Raw genomic sequence first — 18,882 nt, 5'->3', positions numbered from 1 at the left:
AACATGTTAAAGGGAGGTAATATCACACTGTTACACATATTTATTTTAAATATGTAGAACAATTGTAGAACAATTGTAGGCCTTGGTTCTAGACCTGTTCTATATGTGTTCTTATTACCCATTAGAACTTTTGTAGAACTTACAAATTTGAAATTGAAGTCAAATTATCATTGTCTGAATTAGTTTATTTTAAATATGTAGAACAATTGTAAAACAATCCTAGACCTTGGTTCTAGACCTGTTCTGTATGTGTTCTTATTACACATTAGAACTTTTGTAGAACTAACTGGTTCTTAAAGAGTTCTAAATGTGTTCTAGAACTACATTTTAGAACATTTTTAGACAGTTATTGAACTTATTATGTCCTTGAAATGTTCTAAAAATGTACTTGTATATTATTGGGACAATTTCAGAACCAAGCCTAGTTCCACAAATGTTCTGGAATTATTCTAGAAAACTGTTCTGGAACAATTCCAGAACACAAATTCCAGAATGCGAATATGGAACTTCTAGAACTGTTCTTGATGTTCTAGAACAGTTCCAGAACCGTTACAATTTCTTGAACAAATTTTTGCAGGGGTAAGCGATAGACTTTTACTCCAGGGGTCAGTGGTTTGAGTCCAGTTCCAGTTTACTTTTTTTCTTTCTTTAATTTTATTATTGTTTTTTTTAATGGAGCTTTTTAGATTTAATGGGATCCAATGCTTACATTTATCAATATAAAGCATTTAATGACAAACATCAATACATACCAAAATCTGTGAAAAGGCCCCTTTAATTTAATATAATAATTACTATATTGATCATTTTTGGTACCAAACAGATTTGTTCACAAATGGAACATTTTTTTGTTTATTGTTCACATATCATAAAAATAACAAATTTTATTAATAAAGTAGCAATATAAAAATAGGTAAATGATGAATGCATTTTAATATACAGAGATAAGAAACATCTTTAATGAGCTAAGAAATCTCTGTGTCTATTGCAAAACATGACAAAATGTGTGCCGACACTGTATTAATCTTAAGGCAACTTGAGCTTAAAAATATGCTTGTTTGTGGCAATATTACAGCAAAAGAAGGATAGGTACATGAAGGTTCATATTATGTGTGTCTTAAAGGTCATCATGCCTACAAAATAGCTCTCTTAATTAATGAGAACTGTACAGTATTACAGTAAGGCAGTCATAAGTATAGGGTTATTTAATGCGTTGCTTAAGGAACAGTTAATTTTTTTAGCCTAATTATGATCCAAATATGAAGAACTCTTCAGTGCAGCATCCTTATAAGATGATTATGTGCACATTATCAAATCATTTTCTTCAATGGCTAATCAGGATGTTATTGTACTTTTGTTAACAAAAGGGCATTTTCATTACCATTTAAAGGGGCCTTTTCACAGATTTTGGCATTTTTTAACTTATTCATTAAATGCTTTATATTGATAATTGTAAACATTGGATCGTAAAAGCTCCAGTAAAAAATCAAGAATAAAATTACAAAAAGGAAAAGAACATTGCCCTGAGCAGGTTTCGAACCAGTGACCCCTGGAGTCCTGCCAGAGTCATGAAGTAAAAACGCTTTAGCCTACTGAGCTATTCCGCCGTGTACACATACTTGTCGTATTTTATACCTTATATAAGCAATCTTCGTAGTTTCACAAAATTTAACGACAAAAACAGAACTCTCCAAATTATTCAATCGTTTCGCGTTGCAACGCTTTATAATTTTTAGGTTTTAAAATCGTCAAAAGATGCATATAATGGCTATATTAGACTATGGTAAATGTTCAGTATTACTGTTTCCTCACAAATATCATAACTAAAACGAAAATTTGCGAATCTGAAACAACTTTTTTCAATTTTGTCAATTTACCAAAGCGTGAAAAGATCCCTTTAAGATCTTTGAAAAATTTGTCGTCTGCTAAAATGTCGTCTGTTGAATTTCTATAATTAGCATTTTCTACGATTTTTTTTTCCAAGAATACTATCAGAATAGCAAACAGTTTGGATCCAGATGAGACGCCACGTTCTGTGGCGTCTCATCTGGATTCAAACTGTTTGCAAAGGCCTTCAAAATTCGGTTCCCGCACTGAAAGAGTTAAGTAATGAACCAATTTTAATCACATTTGTAGGTACTGGTAGCTTCCCTTGCAATGGGTTATGTGCATTTTGTCAAGTCATTCTGGTATGTTGATCTTTCATGGAGACATTTTCTAATGTTCTTGTTCACACTCTGTAGCAACCAGTTTTTTTTTGACGAAGCAAAATATCAGATAAAGCAGTCCTTAACCGTTTCCCACTTAGATACATATTTTTACGCATTTGTAGTCCCTTAAGCCCAAGTCTCACTATTGTCGTTAGAGCCCCGGTCCATCCCAGTTTGCTTACGCCAGTTGACTGGCGAGAACCGGGATGATGTGTAGAAATTTTTTAGCGCGGTCACACTATTTCCCGGTGCCACCCTGGTTGAAGCAGATCAAAAACCCGGCAGAGTCCCGGTTAACCCAGGACTAGCTACGGTTTATTTCGGTGAAGCCCCAGCAGAGCCACGGTTGTCGCCGGAGCCCCAGTGAAAGCTGGAAGAATCCTGGCAGAGCCCCGGCATACCATTACTCCACCGGAACTTTACCCTGGTCGTCGCTGGTAATGCCCAGGCGGAGCACCAGTGAATGCTGGTGGCGTCCCGGCAAAGCGCCGGTTTACCGATGTACCGTAGCAATACCATTCACCGGGGCTCCACAGGTGACAACCGGGGCGTTGCTGTAGCTCTGCTGGTTTCTGTATGGGCCCTGGTGGAGCTTCGGTGCAATCCCGGGTTCTTCCTGGTGTTGTCCCGGTTGTTCCTAGTGCTGCGCCTGTCGTTGCCGGTCCTGCCCATTGACTCCCGGTTTATCCCGGAGGTATTTAACATTTTAATACTTTCCCAGTGGAGCCGGGATTGTCCCTGGTCATTCCCGGTTCATGCTGGTTGTCCACGGTGGAGCCCTGGTTCATCCCGGCAGAGCCCAGATCACGCACAGGGGCTCGACCGCCATCATAGTGAGACTGGGCCCTTAGAAAGATTAATTCAATTAAATACATTTCTTATTAGGTTCAAGTTTTAAAGGCTTCAATTTCAACCCTTAGTTACTGATGAGCAGCAAACAGCGTAAAAGCAGAACAGACTGTGAGTTACTCGTAGGCTGTTCTGCTTTTATGCTGTTTGCACATGTTCACTTTGCTTCTGAGAGGGAAAGGGTTAAGTGTCATTGATATTTTTGTTTGGGAAAGTCTCATCTAGCCTCAGAAAGTAACATTTTTATTGTAGCCCTTATCATGTGACGCAATCACATTCCAAAATAGTACTAAACTATTTAAAAAGGCCTTTAATGTTTGCACATGCCTGGATTAAGCCTGGATCAAATGAATAAACAGAGGATGGCTCATTAGGAGAATGAAGTGCTGAGCATTTCTGCACTGTTTGCAGTTGATTTATATTTATGTTTATTGATATTTAAGGAATTTAAGGAACGAGCCAATATTTTTATAAGCCAGATCATTGCCCATATGTGCTTTAGAGAATCATGTAGCTCCCAATAAAACTTGGATGAAACTATACATGAAATGTAAAGGTAAATGCATCCATTATCTTGAGTTCTATCAAAATGGCAAGCAAACTATGCAAGAAGCAAAGTAACATAATATGAAGCAAAGTAACACAAAGTATCACCATGGTGACAAACCCAAACGTAATATTTATGAATTTAGAATTTTATAGCATCAGTCTTTATAATAATGCACTGTGAAGATATTTGACATGAGGTGTTGTGTTGGAGTGAAGGGTTGGGTTGACAGGGCGGTGTTGAATAAAAAACACTGTTTAATGAAATGTTGGTCATCCACTTTCTTATTTGTTAAATATTAATATTCTTAATGAAGAGCCTACTCTTTGTTTGGGGTTTTAAAATGTCTTAAAGACCAGATAATAATAAACTAAATTTTAGCAAAATTATATTGAAAGGTTCTAAGGAATTTTAAGCACAGATCAAAGCAGATTATAAATAATCTGTAACCCATTCAATGGCAGTAGATAGTGACCAGGATAGGGTAGTCTCATATTTGCTCAAGAAAGGTTAATTAGGCAGAGATGTAGGAAATGCAGTCACCTGTCAACATAGGGCAGATAACTCATTCAGACACTATGGTTGTAAATACTTCAACCTCTTCAAGATATCCTGGCATTTACCGTAGATGTTCTTGTAATATTGAGAACATCTAAGCATGCTTTGATAATTATGCATATTGTAATTTTGGAGAATATTGGTTATTCACAACACAGGTGGGTAGCGTGTGGCTATGATATTAATTAGTGAAACATCCTTTTGAATGATAAATAATCATATTATAACGAAAAATTAACTTTTCTGAAAAAAAAATATTTCACTATCAAATATATATATATATTTGATAGTGAAATATTTTTTTTTCAGAAAAGTTATATTTGATAGTGAAATATTTTTTTTTCAGAAAAGTTAATTTTTCGTTATAATATGATTATTTATCATTCAAAATGATGTTTTCACTAATTAATATCATAGCCACACGCTAACCACCTGTGATTCACAATGGACACACTTTGCTGACGATCATGTCTGCAACTTTGTTTGTGAACAGTTTGCATATGATCATTTTACTTTCTCAATTAGTTAACCTGTGTGAAAAAACATAATCATTTGACCTCAACCAATCAATGCTCTTGATTTGCAATTAATCCCTCAGTTAATGTACATTATGTATCACTACAGTTTTTTTTTATACCATTGCAATTATTTTCACATTGTCTGTTTCATTGCTGAAGTAAAACATTGAGTTTTAACTCGACGTCACTGGATTGAAAGTCTGAAACAATTGGATGCGTTGCATAACACATCTGCCATGCATGCAGTACAAATTGCATTGGCTGCAATTTATATCACATACACATTTTAATAGGTGGTGAACTTTATTAACTCCTGGCCACAAACCTTTGCACTCAATATTACAGGTGCATGTAAATTACAGTGCCTGAAACTGAGTCACCATCCTGTGCATCAAATAAACGCTTTCTTTTGAAATTAATTTTTCTTCTCATATTTGGACAAATTTATCTTCAAAACAGGAAAATGAAAATAAATCTTATTGAGACTAGTACCATTTTTCGGCACTAACTTCATCCAGATGAAAAACGCTGCACTATTATACCTCCAAATCTACCTTCAATTTGATTGGCTTGAGTCATATTGAATGGTAAGCCTTTTTTAAGGATACCAATAAACAGGTATTGTATTGCAATTAGTCAGACCTTTTCATTTCTGCACCTTTACCAGGGAATTTGAATTTCAATGAAATTGCGTGCTGTGCTTTTTTTGTAAATGATGCAACTTGTTTGTGATGATAATCTAATCAAATCTTCAAGTGCATGTCCCCTCATTAATAACAGATTTGCCAAGGAGAGTATTTGGGCAGGTCTTACCCATGAAATTATTTCCAATTACCGCTGCAGTCAACCATAGAAGACAAATGGGAATTTGAGGCTGTTAATTTTGTCTATCTCTTTCAATGTATTTATATCTGTAATTGCATTTCTTTCCAATAAAGGCTAGTGGTTCAGCAACTAGAAATGGTTGTATCCAATATAGAAATTTTCATCACATACAATATTTATGCACCCAGTCTTTTATATTTTTTATTACAGTCAAATTTGTAATCAAGCCTGAGACTTTATCAACATTTATTGGTCATAAATTCATGGCGTGAAAAAAAAATTGTTTGTACAAAACAGATTCATTTACCTTATTTCTTGCATTTTGTCGATTATAAATGAACAGCATCATGCGAAAACGGGTCTTATGTCATATGCGTCCAGTGTAAATTGAGAACAGCATGCAGAGCTACCCTGTCAGCTATGAAGTCATTCAAGGCTTTGTTGTCTCATAAGCGGTCAGTGCAGCTCCTGACCAGACTGTGTGAATGCACAGGCTGGTCGGGTGCTAAGCTAGCTGGCAGGGATCATATTTGTTTCGGTTTTGGGGTCGTGAAAGACCGATTGAAAATCCCAAACAGTTGGTTTGATTCTGTCTGCTAAAATTCCCATGTCATGAAATCGATTACACAGTGCACATGCTAACACAACCTAATGACATTCTTATCCATTAGGTGTGATATACCATTCGCTGCAGTCTCTAAACTGGTCAGGACCGGTTTATTGCATGTCAGACCAAGAATCAAAAACTTGTGAACAGCAGATTAAAGAGCTAGTAGCTGCATGTAGTATAAGACCCATTTTCGCATGATGCAGTTCAAATTGTTATTTAAGGCCAGTGATGAAACACAATTGTTGCAAATTATAGGCATTATAAATAATAAAATGTTTCTGTGCCATATTTATAAACTATTTGCTATTCATGACTTTGTCAAACTACGGCAAATTTGTTTTATAATTTATATCTGCAGTCACTATGAGGTGTTTTTCAGATAAGATATAAAATCAAATGCAAACATGCTTCAGTACATTTTAAGGCAATTTTACTTGTTTTAAGAATTTATTAAATGCCTTATATTTTCTTGGGTAGTATACGGTAATGTTGTAAAAGGTGTAATACGTGTCTACTGTAGTGGAAAAGGGGCGTTTGTTTTTGTTTAGCAATAATATTGGAGCACCCCACACTCTAAACAGAGTCTCTTGCGTCGGCATTAAGCCCGGAAACGGTGGAATGTTGAATCATCGTCATCTGTAAATACCGTATATAAAGGGCTATCTTAATTGAAAGAAAATGAAGGTACAAAGTTTAAATACTTGTGTTGAAACGGTAATGTGATAAATAATTTGTAATAACTTTCACATACTTGTGAACATTTTTAGTGGCTTTCTGATTTGTGATTTCATTTTTATAGAGACTGATTATACTGTGACCAGGTATGGTTAAATCTAGTTTTGTTTATCAATCATATATACATATAATAATATCATACTTTAGGAGTCTAAGTACAATTGTTATGACATTGTTTGGGTAAAAAGGTGTAATTGATTAAGGATCTTATTTGCAAACAGGTGTTTATTTACCATGTTCTTTTGCAATTTTATGTTTTCCAAATTTTTTATTAAAGTTTAAATAAATGAAAAATATGTTAAACATGCAATGCAAAAAAAAAAAAAGCAACAAACAATTACAATTTTAAGATATAAACCTTTACAATTTGAATAATATTTTGATATGATGCATACAAATAAAACTTAAGGCATATAAATATAACTTGATATGGTCAAATAAAAATTGTATAAATTGTAAAAAAAAAATAGACAAAAGCTTAATTATGTATAAAACATTGCATTACTCAGCTGTTAATTTGAACCAAAAATATTTTATAAATGAAAAAGAGACTTTAATAAACCAAAAAAAAGCAAAGTTAAAAACAATTTTTGTATGCGTCATTGTTTTAATTTTTTTATTAACAACAGAATTAAATTGGGGTTCAGTCTAATGTCAAATTAGAGCCTTCAATAGGATGTTTAGTGGTGATTTTCCTATGTGTTTCATACATGGTTTGTTTTGCTGTTATAATAGTGACTCTTGTAATTTCAGTCTAAACTGCTGCAATAAATGTGAGTTTATTTCTTCATTCACTGATATACTGATTATCCTTGAGGACATCACGCCATGCATGCTTTTGTGTTAAGGCAAAGAAAACAATTTAGTGTTCAGGTTACAGATGCAAAAACATCAGGTTAAAAGCAGAACCCAATTTATGTTTTCCATTGTCAGGTCATTATATACCATTTGAAAACTGGCTTACCAAATGTCATTTAAAAATATTAATTAGCCAACTCATAACCAACCATATTTCTGTCATCTTAACATAAGATCTCAAATTAGGTCTGTTGCAGCAATTATCTGATGGCGTTTAATGGCAGCAATTTGAAAACAACAAAGGCAAACAAGTAATAGTAAATAAAACAAGGCATAATCCACATGCATGTATCAGTTTAAATAAAGGGTCACTCATTGGTTGAATTTCCATTAGAATTTAAAAAAATTATTTCTGAATAAAACATTTTTTCTAACCTAACCCCCCATGGTCAATTAATTAAGAAGCAAATATGAGTGAAATGTAGTTGGAGGTTACTTAATTACTTTGCATTGAGTGAATAGCCAATTATCTTGCATTATTGGAAAAATAATACACTTAATGAACTTAAATGCTAACAAACTTACCGGTTATATTCTTAACATTGATTATAAGTAAATATCCTTATAAAAAATATTTTTTTAAAGCTTATTTATTTGAAAGATAAAATAAAAACGTAAAAGATATTTGAAAAAAAGGGTCTAGGCATTTGTTAAGGCTATAATGTCAAGTGACCTGAATCAAACACATTTTTTAACCTGTTCGCTCAAATTGTTTTCAATCAGATATCAACTGTTAAATGTACCTATAGATAATATGCTGATTTGTGATTGTTCGTAGTTCATTATTCAATGTTACTGGAAATTTATTGTTTAGACAAACTTAAGTGTTTTATATTTTGCATCAATTAGAATAACAATTTATTTAGGTAAAATTGTTCATCCGGCTTCCAAATGAGAAGGATTGTTTGTTATCCTTATTTGTTTTTCTTTGAAAACCCAATTTATCACAAATTGATTGATTTGCTTGCGAATTATGAGCAAATCAAAATATAGCCAATTGAAAGACAAGACTAGAAACATGAAGGGAGTGCTCAAAAAAGTATTACAACGGTATTTATGGCTTAGACAAGTAAACAGTTTTCTTATTTATGTTACTTCAGGCAAGTTTCTGGTTTGATATGGAATTTATTATTTGAATGGTATTTTTAACAGCTTTATTGCCAGTACTTTTATGCGTTATGTTTGTTCTTATTATTCTATATACCGGTATGTTAAAATCTTAAAGGAAATTTTTATCAATAGTATGTTGAAAGTAATTTTGGAAATGGAAATCGTTGTTATGCATGAAGCAACGTGTGTAAAAGATGGGTGGTAAGTGTTATTTAAGTATCACATTTATATCGTAAAACATTCATAATGGTCAGTTAATGCGAATAATGGAAATACAAAAGGTAGTTTGTGTCAGCCATTAAGATGTATAAAAATATGTCGGCAAAATAATCTGATTTAGAAAAGATGGTTTATGTTGAAATGGACAAAATCTAATGTCATCTGAGGTAAATATTTTGTATATTTAGCTTACATTTTCTAAAACATTTTATTTTAGGGCTTGTTGTCCAGAAATATAAAAATTTATCAAATGTTAATGAAAAATATTTGTTTATTCAATAATGTATCCTTCAGCAAAATTTAAGTTTTGACATTTTTTTTATGAGGTCATACGTACAATGAACATGCACGTTTCATTGATGAACACTGGTGAAAATTACAACAACTTATTCATAATTTATACATCACACATTATTCCTTATCATTAAAAATATTTAAATAACATGTTAATTTTATGTTTTAACTTTATGATTATGATTTTGTTTTATTTAACCAGTGATTTAGTAATTTTTATGTCCCCCAGTCTATACTGCAGGGGACATATTGTTTTTGCCCTGTCTGTTGGTTTGTTGCTTTGTTGGTTTGTTTGTGTCAAACTGTAACATTGGCCATAACTTTTGCAGTATTGAAGATAGCAACTTGATATTTGGCATGTGTATCTCATGGAGCTGCACATTTTGAGTGGTGAAAGGTCAAGATTAAGGTCATCCTTAAAGGTCAAAGGTCAAATATATGGGTTCCACAAACACATCTTGTTTAAATAACATTTATTATGCCCCCCTTCGAAGAAGAGGGGGTATATTGCTTTGCTTATGTCGGTCTGTCGGTCTGTCGGTCCGTCCACCAGGTGGTTGTCAGATGATAACTCAAGAACGCTTGGGCCTAGGATCATGAAACTTCATAGGTACATTGATCATGACTCGCAGATGACCCCTATTGATTATGAGGTCACTAGGTCAAAGGTCAAGGTCACGTTGACCCGAAATAGTAAAATGGTTTCCAGATGATAACTCAAGAACGCTTATGCCTAGGATCATGAAACTTGATAGGTAGATTGATCATGACTCGCAGATGACCCCTATTGATTTTCAGGTCACAAGGTCAAGGTCACGGTGACCCGAAATAGTAAAATGGTTTCCGGATGATAACTCAATAACGCTAAGGTGTAGGATTATGAAACTTTATAGATAGATTGATCATGACTTGCAGATGACCCCTATTGATTTTCAGGTCACTAGGTCAAAGGTCAAGGTCATGGTGACCCGAAATAGTAAAATGGTTTCCGGATGATAACTCAAGAAAGCTTAGGCCTAGGATCATGAAACTTCATAGGTACATTGATCATGACTCGCAGATGACCCCTATTGATTTTCAGGTCACTAGGTCAAAGGTCAAGGTCACGGTGACCCAAAATAGTAAAATGGTTTCTGGATGATAACTCAAGAACGCTTATGGCTAGGATCATGAAACTTCATAGGTACATTAATCATGACTGGCAGATAACCCCTATTGATTTTCAGGTCACTAGGTCAAAGGTCAAGGTCACGGTGACCCGAAATAGTAAAATGGTTTCTCGATGATTACTCAAGAACGCTTATGGCTAGGATCATGAAACTTCATAGGTACATTGATCATGACTCGAAGATGACCCCTATTGAATTTCAGGTCACTAGGTCACAGGTCAAGGTCACTGTGACAAAAAACATATTCACACAATGGCTGTCACTACAACTGAGAGCCCGTATGGGGGGCATGCATGTTTTACAAACAGCCCTTCTTTTAATTCTTATTATATTTTTAATTTTCATGAAATAAGTGTTTCTTACATTTCTATTTTTTCCTAACACTAATGGTAATCAATAAAAATTACACTTGTAAATATTTGGGCCTTAAAGGGATCTTTTCACGGTTTGGTAAATTGACAAAATTGAAAAAAGTTGTTTCAGATTCGAATTTTTTTGTTTTAGTTATGATATTTTGTGAGGAAACAGTATTACTGAACATTTACCATAGTCCAATATAGCCATTATATGTTTCTTTTGACGATTTGAAAACCTAAAAATTATAAAGCGTTGCAACGCGAAACGATTGAATAATTTGGAGAGTTCTCTTGTTGTCGTTTAAATTTACGAAACTACGAAGATTGCTTATATAAGGTATAAAATACTTATTTTGTGTATACTCGGCGGAATAGCCGAGAGGGCTAATGCGCTTTTACTTCAGACTAACTCCAGGACTCCGGGGGTCACTGGTTCGAGCCCTGGTACCAGCTACTTTTTCTTCCTTGTTTTAATTTTATTCTTGATTTTTACTGGAGCTTTTAAGATCCAATGTTTATATTTATCAATATAAAGCATTTAATGACAAACTTCAAAACATGCCAAAATATGTGAAAAGACCCCTTTAAGGGGACCTTTCTGCGTTTAGGTAAATTGGCAAAATTAAAAAAATGTTTCAGATTCGCAAATGTGTGTTGAAGTTATGATATTTGTGAGGAAACAGTAATACTGAACATTTACCATTCTCTAAAATATCTATTATATGCATCTTTTGACAAATTAAAAACCTGAAAACTATAAAGCGTTGCAACAGGAAACGATTAAATAATTTGGAGAGTTATGTTGTTGTCGTTATATTTTGTGACACTACCAGAATTGCATATATAAAGTATAAAATTCATCATTTCTTGTATGAGCATGGATGGCCCAGTGGTCAATCGTTTACTTCAGGGGTCAGTGGTTCGAGCCGAGTTTAAAGTTACTTGTTTAAATTGAGTTGAGGGTTACTCTTTTTATGCCCCGTACGGGCATCATATAGTTTTCGCACTGTCCGTTGGTCGGTCAGTCGGTCAGTCTGTCTGTCTGTCTGTCTGTCTGTCTGTGTCCGTCCGTCCGTCCGTCACACTTTTTGTGGCCGCTCTCTAATTCAAGTAGTTTTCATCCGATCTTCCCCAAACTTGGTCAGAAGTTGTATCTAGATAATGTCTTCGCCCTGTTCAAACATGGGCCATGTCGGTCCAAAATCTAGGTAACGGGGTCACTTAGTGAGTTTTAAACATTCCGCATGGTATCAGTTCTCTAATTCAAGTAGTTTTCATCCGATCTTCACCAAACTTGGTCACAAGTTTTATCTAGATGATCCCTAGGCCAAGTTTGAACATAGGCCATGTTAGGCCAAAACCAAGGTCATGGGGTCACTTAGTGCGTTTTAAACATTCAGCATGGTGTCCGCTCTCTAATTCAAGTAGTTTTCATCCGATCTTCACCAAACTTGGTCACAAGTTTTATCTAGATAATGTCTGGCAATAAGGCCAAGTTCGAACATCTACAAACTGCAGCAGATGAAATAAAATTTATATATTGAACACCTGTTATGCAGCAAACTAATAGTTTAATAAAATAAAGGCGATGTATATCTCAAAAACATTTACACAGTAAAACTGTTATGCTTTTATGTAGTGACAAAGTTACAGTTGGGGGCATCCGTGTCATGTGGACACATTTCTTGTTTCTTTCTTTAATCTTTTTTTTTTACTAGATCTTGTTACATCCAATGTTTACATTTATCAATGTAATTCATTTATTGAAAAACTTCAATACATGCCAAAACCTGTGAAAAGATCACTTTTAAGTGCAAAAGTGGTTTTCTGTAGGTGTAATTTTATGGTCACAATATCAAAGGCAATTGACAGAGAAAAAGTAATTTACTATCAAACATAATTTCATGAATTTTAACTATCACACCATCATGTGTACATAACCATTAGTATTGTGTTTTTTATCAACTCCCCTCCCCATAAAAGTAAAAGGAATTGAGGAATTTCCTCATTATTTGCATTATATTACAGTACATGCTTTGGATAATAAATAGTAATCTTTTTCTTTGGATACACTGTATGAGTTTGGGCTAATTTTCATGTTTTATATATGATGTTAATAAGTTACAGTATCTTTGGGGTATAGGGCCTAAAATATTAACATGTATATTACCCTTTCTCCTCTTTGTGCTCACCAGCGAAATTGCAAGGTCAGCCAATAAAGTCTATAGACCAAGGATAAAATATTTAATTTTATCTGTTAATGGGTTATGAGAATTGATCTCAATATTGTAATTCTGTGCTTTCTGGATATACTCTTTTTTATTGGTGGATATTATGTGAAAAGCATTTTCAAAATTGTTAATCAATCAATCTGTGAATAGATACCCTTAACCCTTTGCATGCTGGGAAATTTGTTGTCTGCTAAAATGTTGTCTGCTTAATTTCTAAAATTAGCATTTTCTTCGATTTTTTTCAAATAATATTATCAGAATAGCAAACAGTTTGGATCCTGATGAGACGCCACGTTCTGTGGCGTCTCATCTGGATCCAAACTGTTTGCAAAGGCCTTCAAAATCCGGTTCCCGCACTGAAAGGGTTAAACATGAAAAATGCTGTATACCTCTGTAATAAATTAGCTTGCTGCTTGAAACATATATTTTGTTTTTACCTTTGCAACTACTGTCTTATTGTCTCACAATAAAACATCGTATATATTGAATATAAGATATATAACAACTGAATTGACTCAACGTTGAAACATAATTTTAAACTCTAAATGAACAAAAATTCTACTTTATTTTGCTGCTGCGTTATAATATTATGTGATTATAATTTAATTACCTTTATTGGTTGTGACTGGTTATGCATTAGTTAATATTTGACATTTGTCTTTTTCAGGAATTGCGTGATGAACCAGTTATTTGTGTGGATAGTCGTACTACTGCTAGCACAGCGGCCATGTTTCACTTACGGAGGTAAGTTATTTTATTATTTGTCTTCCCTGTGAAGAATTTTATTTAAAAAAATTGCCAAGAAGCTAAGAACATCTTCCGAAAAATTGTGCAATCTTGTTAGGCTCAATAGGCCGTTGTCAGCTAAGGTTCTGCGTTAACCCTTTACCACTTAGATATGTATTTAAAGGCATTTGTAGTCCCTAAGAAAGTAACATTTAATTCAAGGCCTTTCTTACTATATCCAAGTTTTAAAGGTTTCAGTTCCAACCCTTAAATACTGATGAGCAGCAAACAGCATAAAACTTGAACAGACTGCGAGTTGCTCGCAGGCTGTTCTGGTTTTATGCTGTTTTCCATTTTCACTTTAATAGCTTCTAAGTGGGAAAGGGTTAAAGTACCCTGCATACTCTTTAGTAAACTACAATGCACCATGGACATGGAAAAAATGCTTAAAAGCACCCCGCCTGGGGATACTTTTATGTTTATTTTCCATACCCTGGGTACTTTAAGGTATACTTATAAGTATACAGGGTACTTTTAAGTAGTTCCTGAGCCCACAATGACCAATCAAGCTCTACTAATTTAAAGGGGTCGTTTAACGTTTTGGTAAATTGACAAAATATAACAAGTTGTTTCAGATTCGCAAATTTTCATTTTTGTTATATTTTTGAGGAAATAGTAATTATACCTGACCATTTACCATGCTCTTAAATATCACTTATATGCATCTTTTGACAATTTGAAAACTTGAAAATTATCAAGCGTTGTGCGACGCAAAACGATTGAATAATTTGGAAAGTTCTGTTGTTGTCGTTATATTATGGGAAACTACGAGGATTGCTTATATAGGTAAAACATACATCCGCTTTAAGCATGAGCATGGATGGTCGAGTGGTCTAGACGGGATACTTTTTACTCCAAGACTCTAGGGGTCAGTGGTTCAAGCCCTGTTGAGGGTTACTTTTTTTCCTTTTTAGCTCAGCTGATTGCTCGGGTGAGCTTTTGTTACCGGTCTTTGTCCGTCGTATGTCCATCCGTCCGTCCGTTAACATTTGCTCGTAAACACTCTAGAGGCCACATTTCTTGTTCCATCTTCATGAAACTTGGTCAGAAGCTTTGTCCCAATGAAATCTCGGCCGAGTTTAAAACTGGGTTGTGCAGGGTCAAAAACTAGGTCACTAGGTCAAAAAAAAGAAAAACCTTGTAAACACTGTAGAAGTCACATTTCATGCCCAATCTTCATGTAACTTTGTCAAAATGTTTGTCTTAATGATATCTTGATTGAGTTCAAAAGTGGTTTCGATCCGTTAAAAAACATGGCCGCCAGTGGGCGGGGCAGTTTTCCTTATTTGGCTATAGAGAAATCTTGTAAACACTCTAGAAGTCACAATTTTTGCCCAATCATCATGAAAGTTGGTCAAAACATTGGTTCAATTGATGTCTCAGACGAGTTCAAAAATGGTCGAGATCGGTGAAAAAACATGGCCGCCAGTGGGCGGGGCATTTTTCTCCATATGTATATAGTGAAAACATGTGAACACAGCTGAAGTCAAATTTTTGGCCCAATTTTCATGAAATTTGCTCAGAACATTTGTTTCCTTGATATGAGAGTTGAGTTAAAAAATGGTTTCGGTCAGTTGAATAACATGGCTGCTGGGAGGGGGGCAGTTTTCTCATTATGCCCCCCCCCCCTTTCGAAGAAGAGGGGGTATATTGTTTTGCTCATGTCGGTCCGTCCGTTCACCAGATGGTTTCCCGATGATAACTCAAGAGCACTTATGCCAAGGATCATGAAACTTCATAGGTACATTGATCATGACTTGCAGTTCCCCTTTTAATATTCAGGTCACTAGGTCAAAGGTCAAGGTCACGATGACCCGAAATAGTAAAATGGTTTCCGGATGATAACTCAAGAACACTTATGCCTAGGATCATGAAACTTCATAGATACATTGATCATGACTCGCAGATGACCCCTATGGATTTTCAGGTCACTAGGTCAAAGGTCAAGGTGATCCAAAGCAGTAAAATGGTTTCCAGATGATAACTCAAGAACGCTTATGCCTAGGATCATGAAACTTCATAGATACATTGATCATGACTCGCAGATAACCCCTATTGATTTTCAGGTCACTAGGTCAAAGGTCAAGGTCACGATGACCCAAAATAGTAAAATAGTTTCCGTATGATAACTCAAGATGACTAAGGCATAGGATCATGTAACTTCATAGGTACATTGATCATAACTCGTAGATGACCGCTATCGATTTTCAGGTCACTAGGTCAAAGGTCAAGTTCATGGTGACCCAAAATAGTAAAATCGTTTCCAGATGAAACTCAAGAACACTTATGCCTAGGATCATGAAACTTCATAGGTACATTGATCATGACTCGAAGATGACCCCTATTGATTTTCTGGTCACTAGGTCAAAGGTCACGGTCACGGTGACCTGAAATAGTAAAATGGTTTCTGGATGATAACTCAAGAACATTTATGCCTAGAATCATGAAACTTCATAGGTACAATGATCATGACTCGCAGATGACCCCTATTGATTTTCAGGTCACTAGGTCAAAGGTCAAGGTCATGGTGACCTGAAAAAGTAAAATGGTTTCTGGATGATAACTCAAGAACGCTTATGCCTAGGTTCATGAAACTTCATAGGTACATTGATCATTACTCGCAGATGACCGGTATTGATTTTCAGGTCACTAGGTCAAAGGTCAAGGTCACAGTGCCAAAAAACGTATTCACACAATGGCTGTCAAGGTCACTGTGACTCAACTTAGAAAAATGGTTTCCGGATGATAACTCAAGAATGCTTACGCCTAGGATCATGAAACATCATAGGTACATTGATGATGACTCGCAGATGAAGTAATGATGAAATTTGACCAGGATGTTTGTCTGGACAATATCTAGGTCATGTTTGACATTTGGTAAAGATTGAATGAACCGACTCCTCTCAGGTTAGCGAACAAGGGCCAACTTGGCCCTCTTGTTTTAAATTGTATTCTTGTTCTTTTACTGGAGATTTTTAGGTCAAATGTTTAAATTTATCAATATAAAGCATGCTCCAATACATGCCAAAATCTGTTAAACTGCCCTTAGCAGGGAAGTAATTCATTTCTTTCTTGTAAAATATTAAAGGTCCTTTTCACAGAAGTTGGCATGCATTGTAGTTTGTAATTAATTGCTTTAAATTTGATAAATGTTAACATAAGAACTAAATATCTCCAGTAAAATACAAGAATAAAATAAAAGAAACAAAAAAAGTAATCCTCAACTGGACTCAAACCACTGACCCTTGGAGTAAAAGTCTAGCACTGAAACCATTCGACCATCTGTGCTTCTACAGTAAGTGTTGTACTTAATACATTATATACCTAGGGTACGCAATCCCCGCAATGTCACAAAATATAACGATAACATCAGAACTCTTCAAATTTAATTCAATTGTTTCGTGTTTGTAATGCTTTATAATTTAATTTTCAGGTTTTTAAATCATCAAAAGATGCATTATTAAAATGGATATTTTAGAGCATGGTAAAAATTTAGTATTACTGCTTCCTTGCATTTAATATCAGAACTACAAACAAAATTTGCACATCTGAAACATTTTTGTCAATTTTGTCAATTTATCAAAACGTTAAAAGGTCCCTTTAAGGTCATTAAAAATATATGGCCCTCATGTTTACAATAGAAAGTGTCCACCTGCTAAAAGCATTTAAATCTGAGATAATGTTTCTGAAAAGAAAATAACTTCTTGACCATTTATGCTCACATTCAGATGAATTGTTTTTAAAGCATTAAACAAATATTTATGGTTTTAAAACAAAACTTGTGGTAAAATGGATCTGTATTTGGGAACAGTGCTATTTTATTACTCATGGGCCACTATTCATTTGCATGTTGGTTTATGCAAGCTGTTCAAACTGTAGCTTTCTATTTAATATCTTGTTTTTATGATTTTGAATGAAAAAAAAGAGACAGTTTAATGTAAATATTTATGCAACCATTTCATGATGTCGCCAGTGTAACCCTATATTAATTTTGGATTGGCAATTTTGTTTGACAGAAAGCTTTGGCAATTAAAGAATAAAATGTCACATAAAAGCTATACTTGAGCATCAAATACATTCTTTACATTCTGTTTAATTTAGGCACAAATGTGTGTTGTTTTTCCATTAATTAAAAAAATCCTATTGACATCGTTCAACACAAGCTTTAATAGAAGATGAGTGTTTAAAATCCGTTAAAAAACATGGCCGCCAGTGGGCGGGGCAGTTTTCCTTATTTGGCTATAGAGAAATCTTGTAAACACTCTAGAAGTCACAATTTTTGCCCAATCATCATGAAAGTTGGTCAAAACATTGGTTCAATTGATGTCTCAGACGAGTTCAAAAATGGTCGAGATCGGTGAAAAAACATGGCCGCCAGTGGGCGGGGCATTTTTCTCCATATGTATATAGTGAAAACATGTGAACACAGCTGAAGTCAAATTTTTGGCCCAATTTTCATGAAATTTGCTCAGAACATTTGTTTCCTTGATATGAGAGTTGAGTTAAAAAATGGTTTCGGTCAGTTGAATAACATGGCTGCTGGGAGGGGGGCAGTTTTCTCATTATGCCCCCCCCCCCCCTTTCGAAGAAGAGGGGGTATATTGTTTTGCTCATGTCGGTCCGTCCGTTCACCAGATGGTTTCCCGATGATAACTCAAGAGCACTTATGCCAAGGATCATGAAACTTCATAGGTACATTGATCATGACTTGCAGTTCCCCTTTTAATATTCAGGTCACTAGGTCAAAGGTCAAGGTCACGATGACCCGAAATAGTAAAATGGTTTCCGGATGATAACTCAAGAACACTTATGCCTAGGATCATGAAACTTCATAGATACATTGATCATGACTCGCAGATGACCCCTATGGATTTTCAGGTCACTAGGTCAAAGGTCAAGGTGATCCAAAGCAGTAAAATGGTTTCCAGATGATAACTCAAGAACGCTTATGCCTAGGATCATGAAACTTCATAGATACATTGATCATGACTCGCAGATAACCCCTAT

At 34.8% G+C, this 18,882-nt stretch overlaps 1 protein-coding gene across 5 annotated transcripts in view; it reads left to right on the top strand.

Annotated features, from left to right (window-relative positions):
- Nucleotides 1-18,882, top strand: part of LOC127839042 (prostaglandin G/H synthase 2-like) — a 59,321-nt gene that overhangs the window by 14,295 nt on the left and 26,144 nt on the right. The window contains exons 1-3 of one of the 5 annotated variants that reach the window (XM_052367194.1): nucleotides 6,801-6,938; nucleotides 7,606-7,625; nucleotides 13,757-13,833. In XM_052367194.1, coding sequence (XP_052223154.1) covers nucleotides 7,624-7,625; nucleotides 13,757-13,833 — 79 coding nt within the window. In that variant the 5' untranslated portion in view covers nucleotides 6,801-6,938; nucleotides 7,606-7,623. The other 4 variants (XM_052367196.1, XM_052367198.1, XM_052367193.1 and 1 more) reach the window with 4 other exon arrangements.

The sequence above is a fragment of the Dreissena polymorpha genome, chromosome 7 (assembly GCF_020536995.1).
Source record: "Dreissena polymorpha isolate Duluth1 chromosome 7, UMN_Dpol_1.0, whole genome shotgun sequence".
Taxonomy (NCBI): domain Eukaryota; kingdom Metazoa; phylum Mollusca; class Bivalvia; order Myida; family Dreissenidae; genus Dreissena; species Dreissena polymorpha.
Note: the sequence above shows the minus strand (reverse complement) of the source record. Positions and strands in the feature narration are given on the sequence as shown.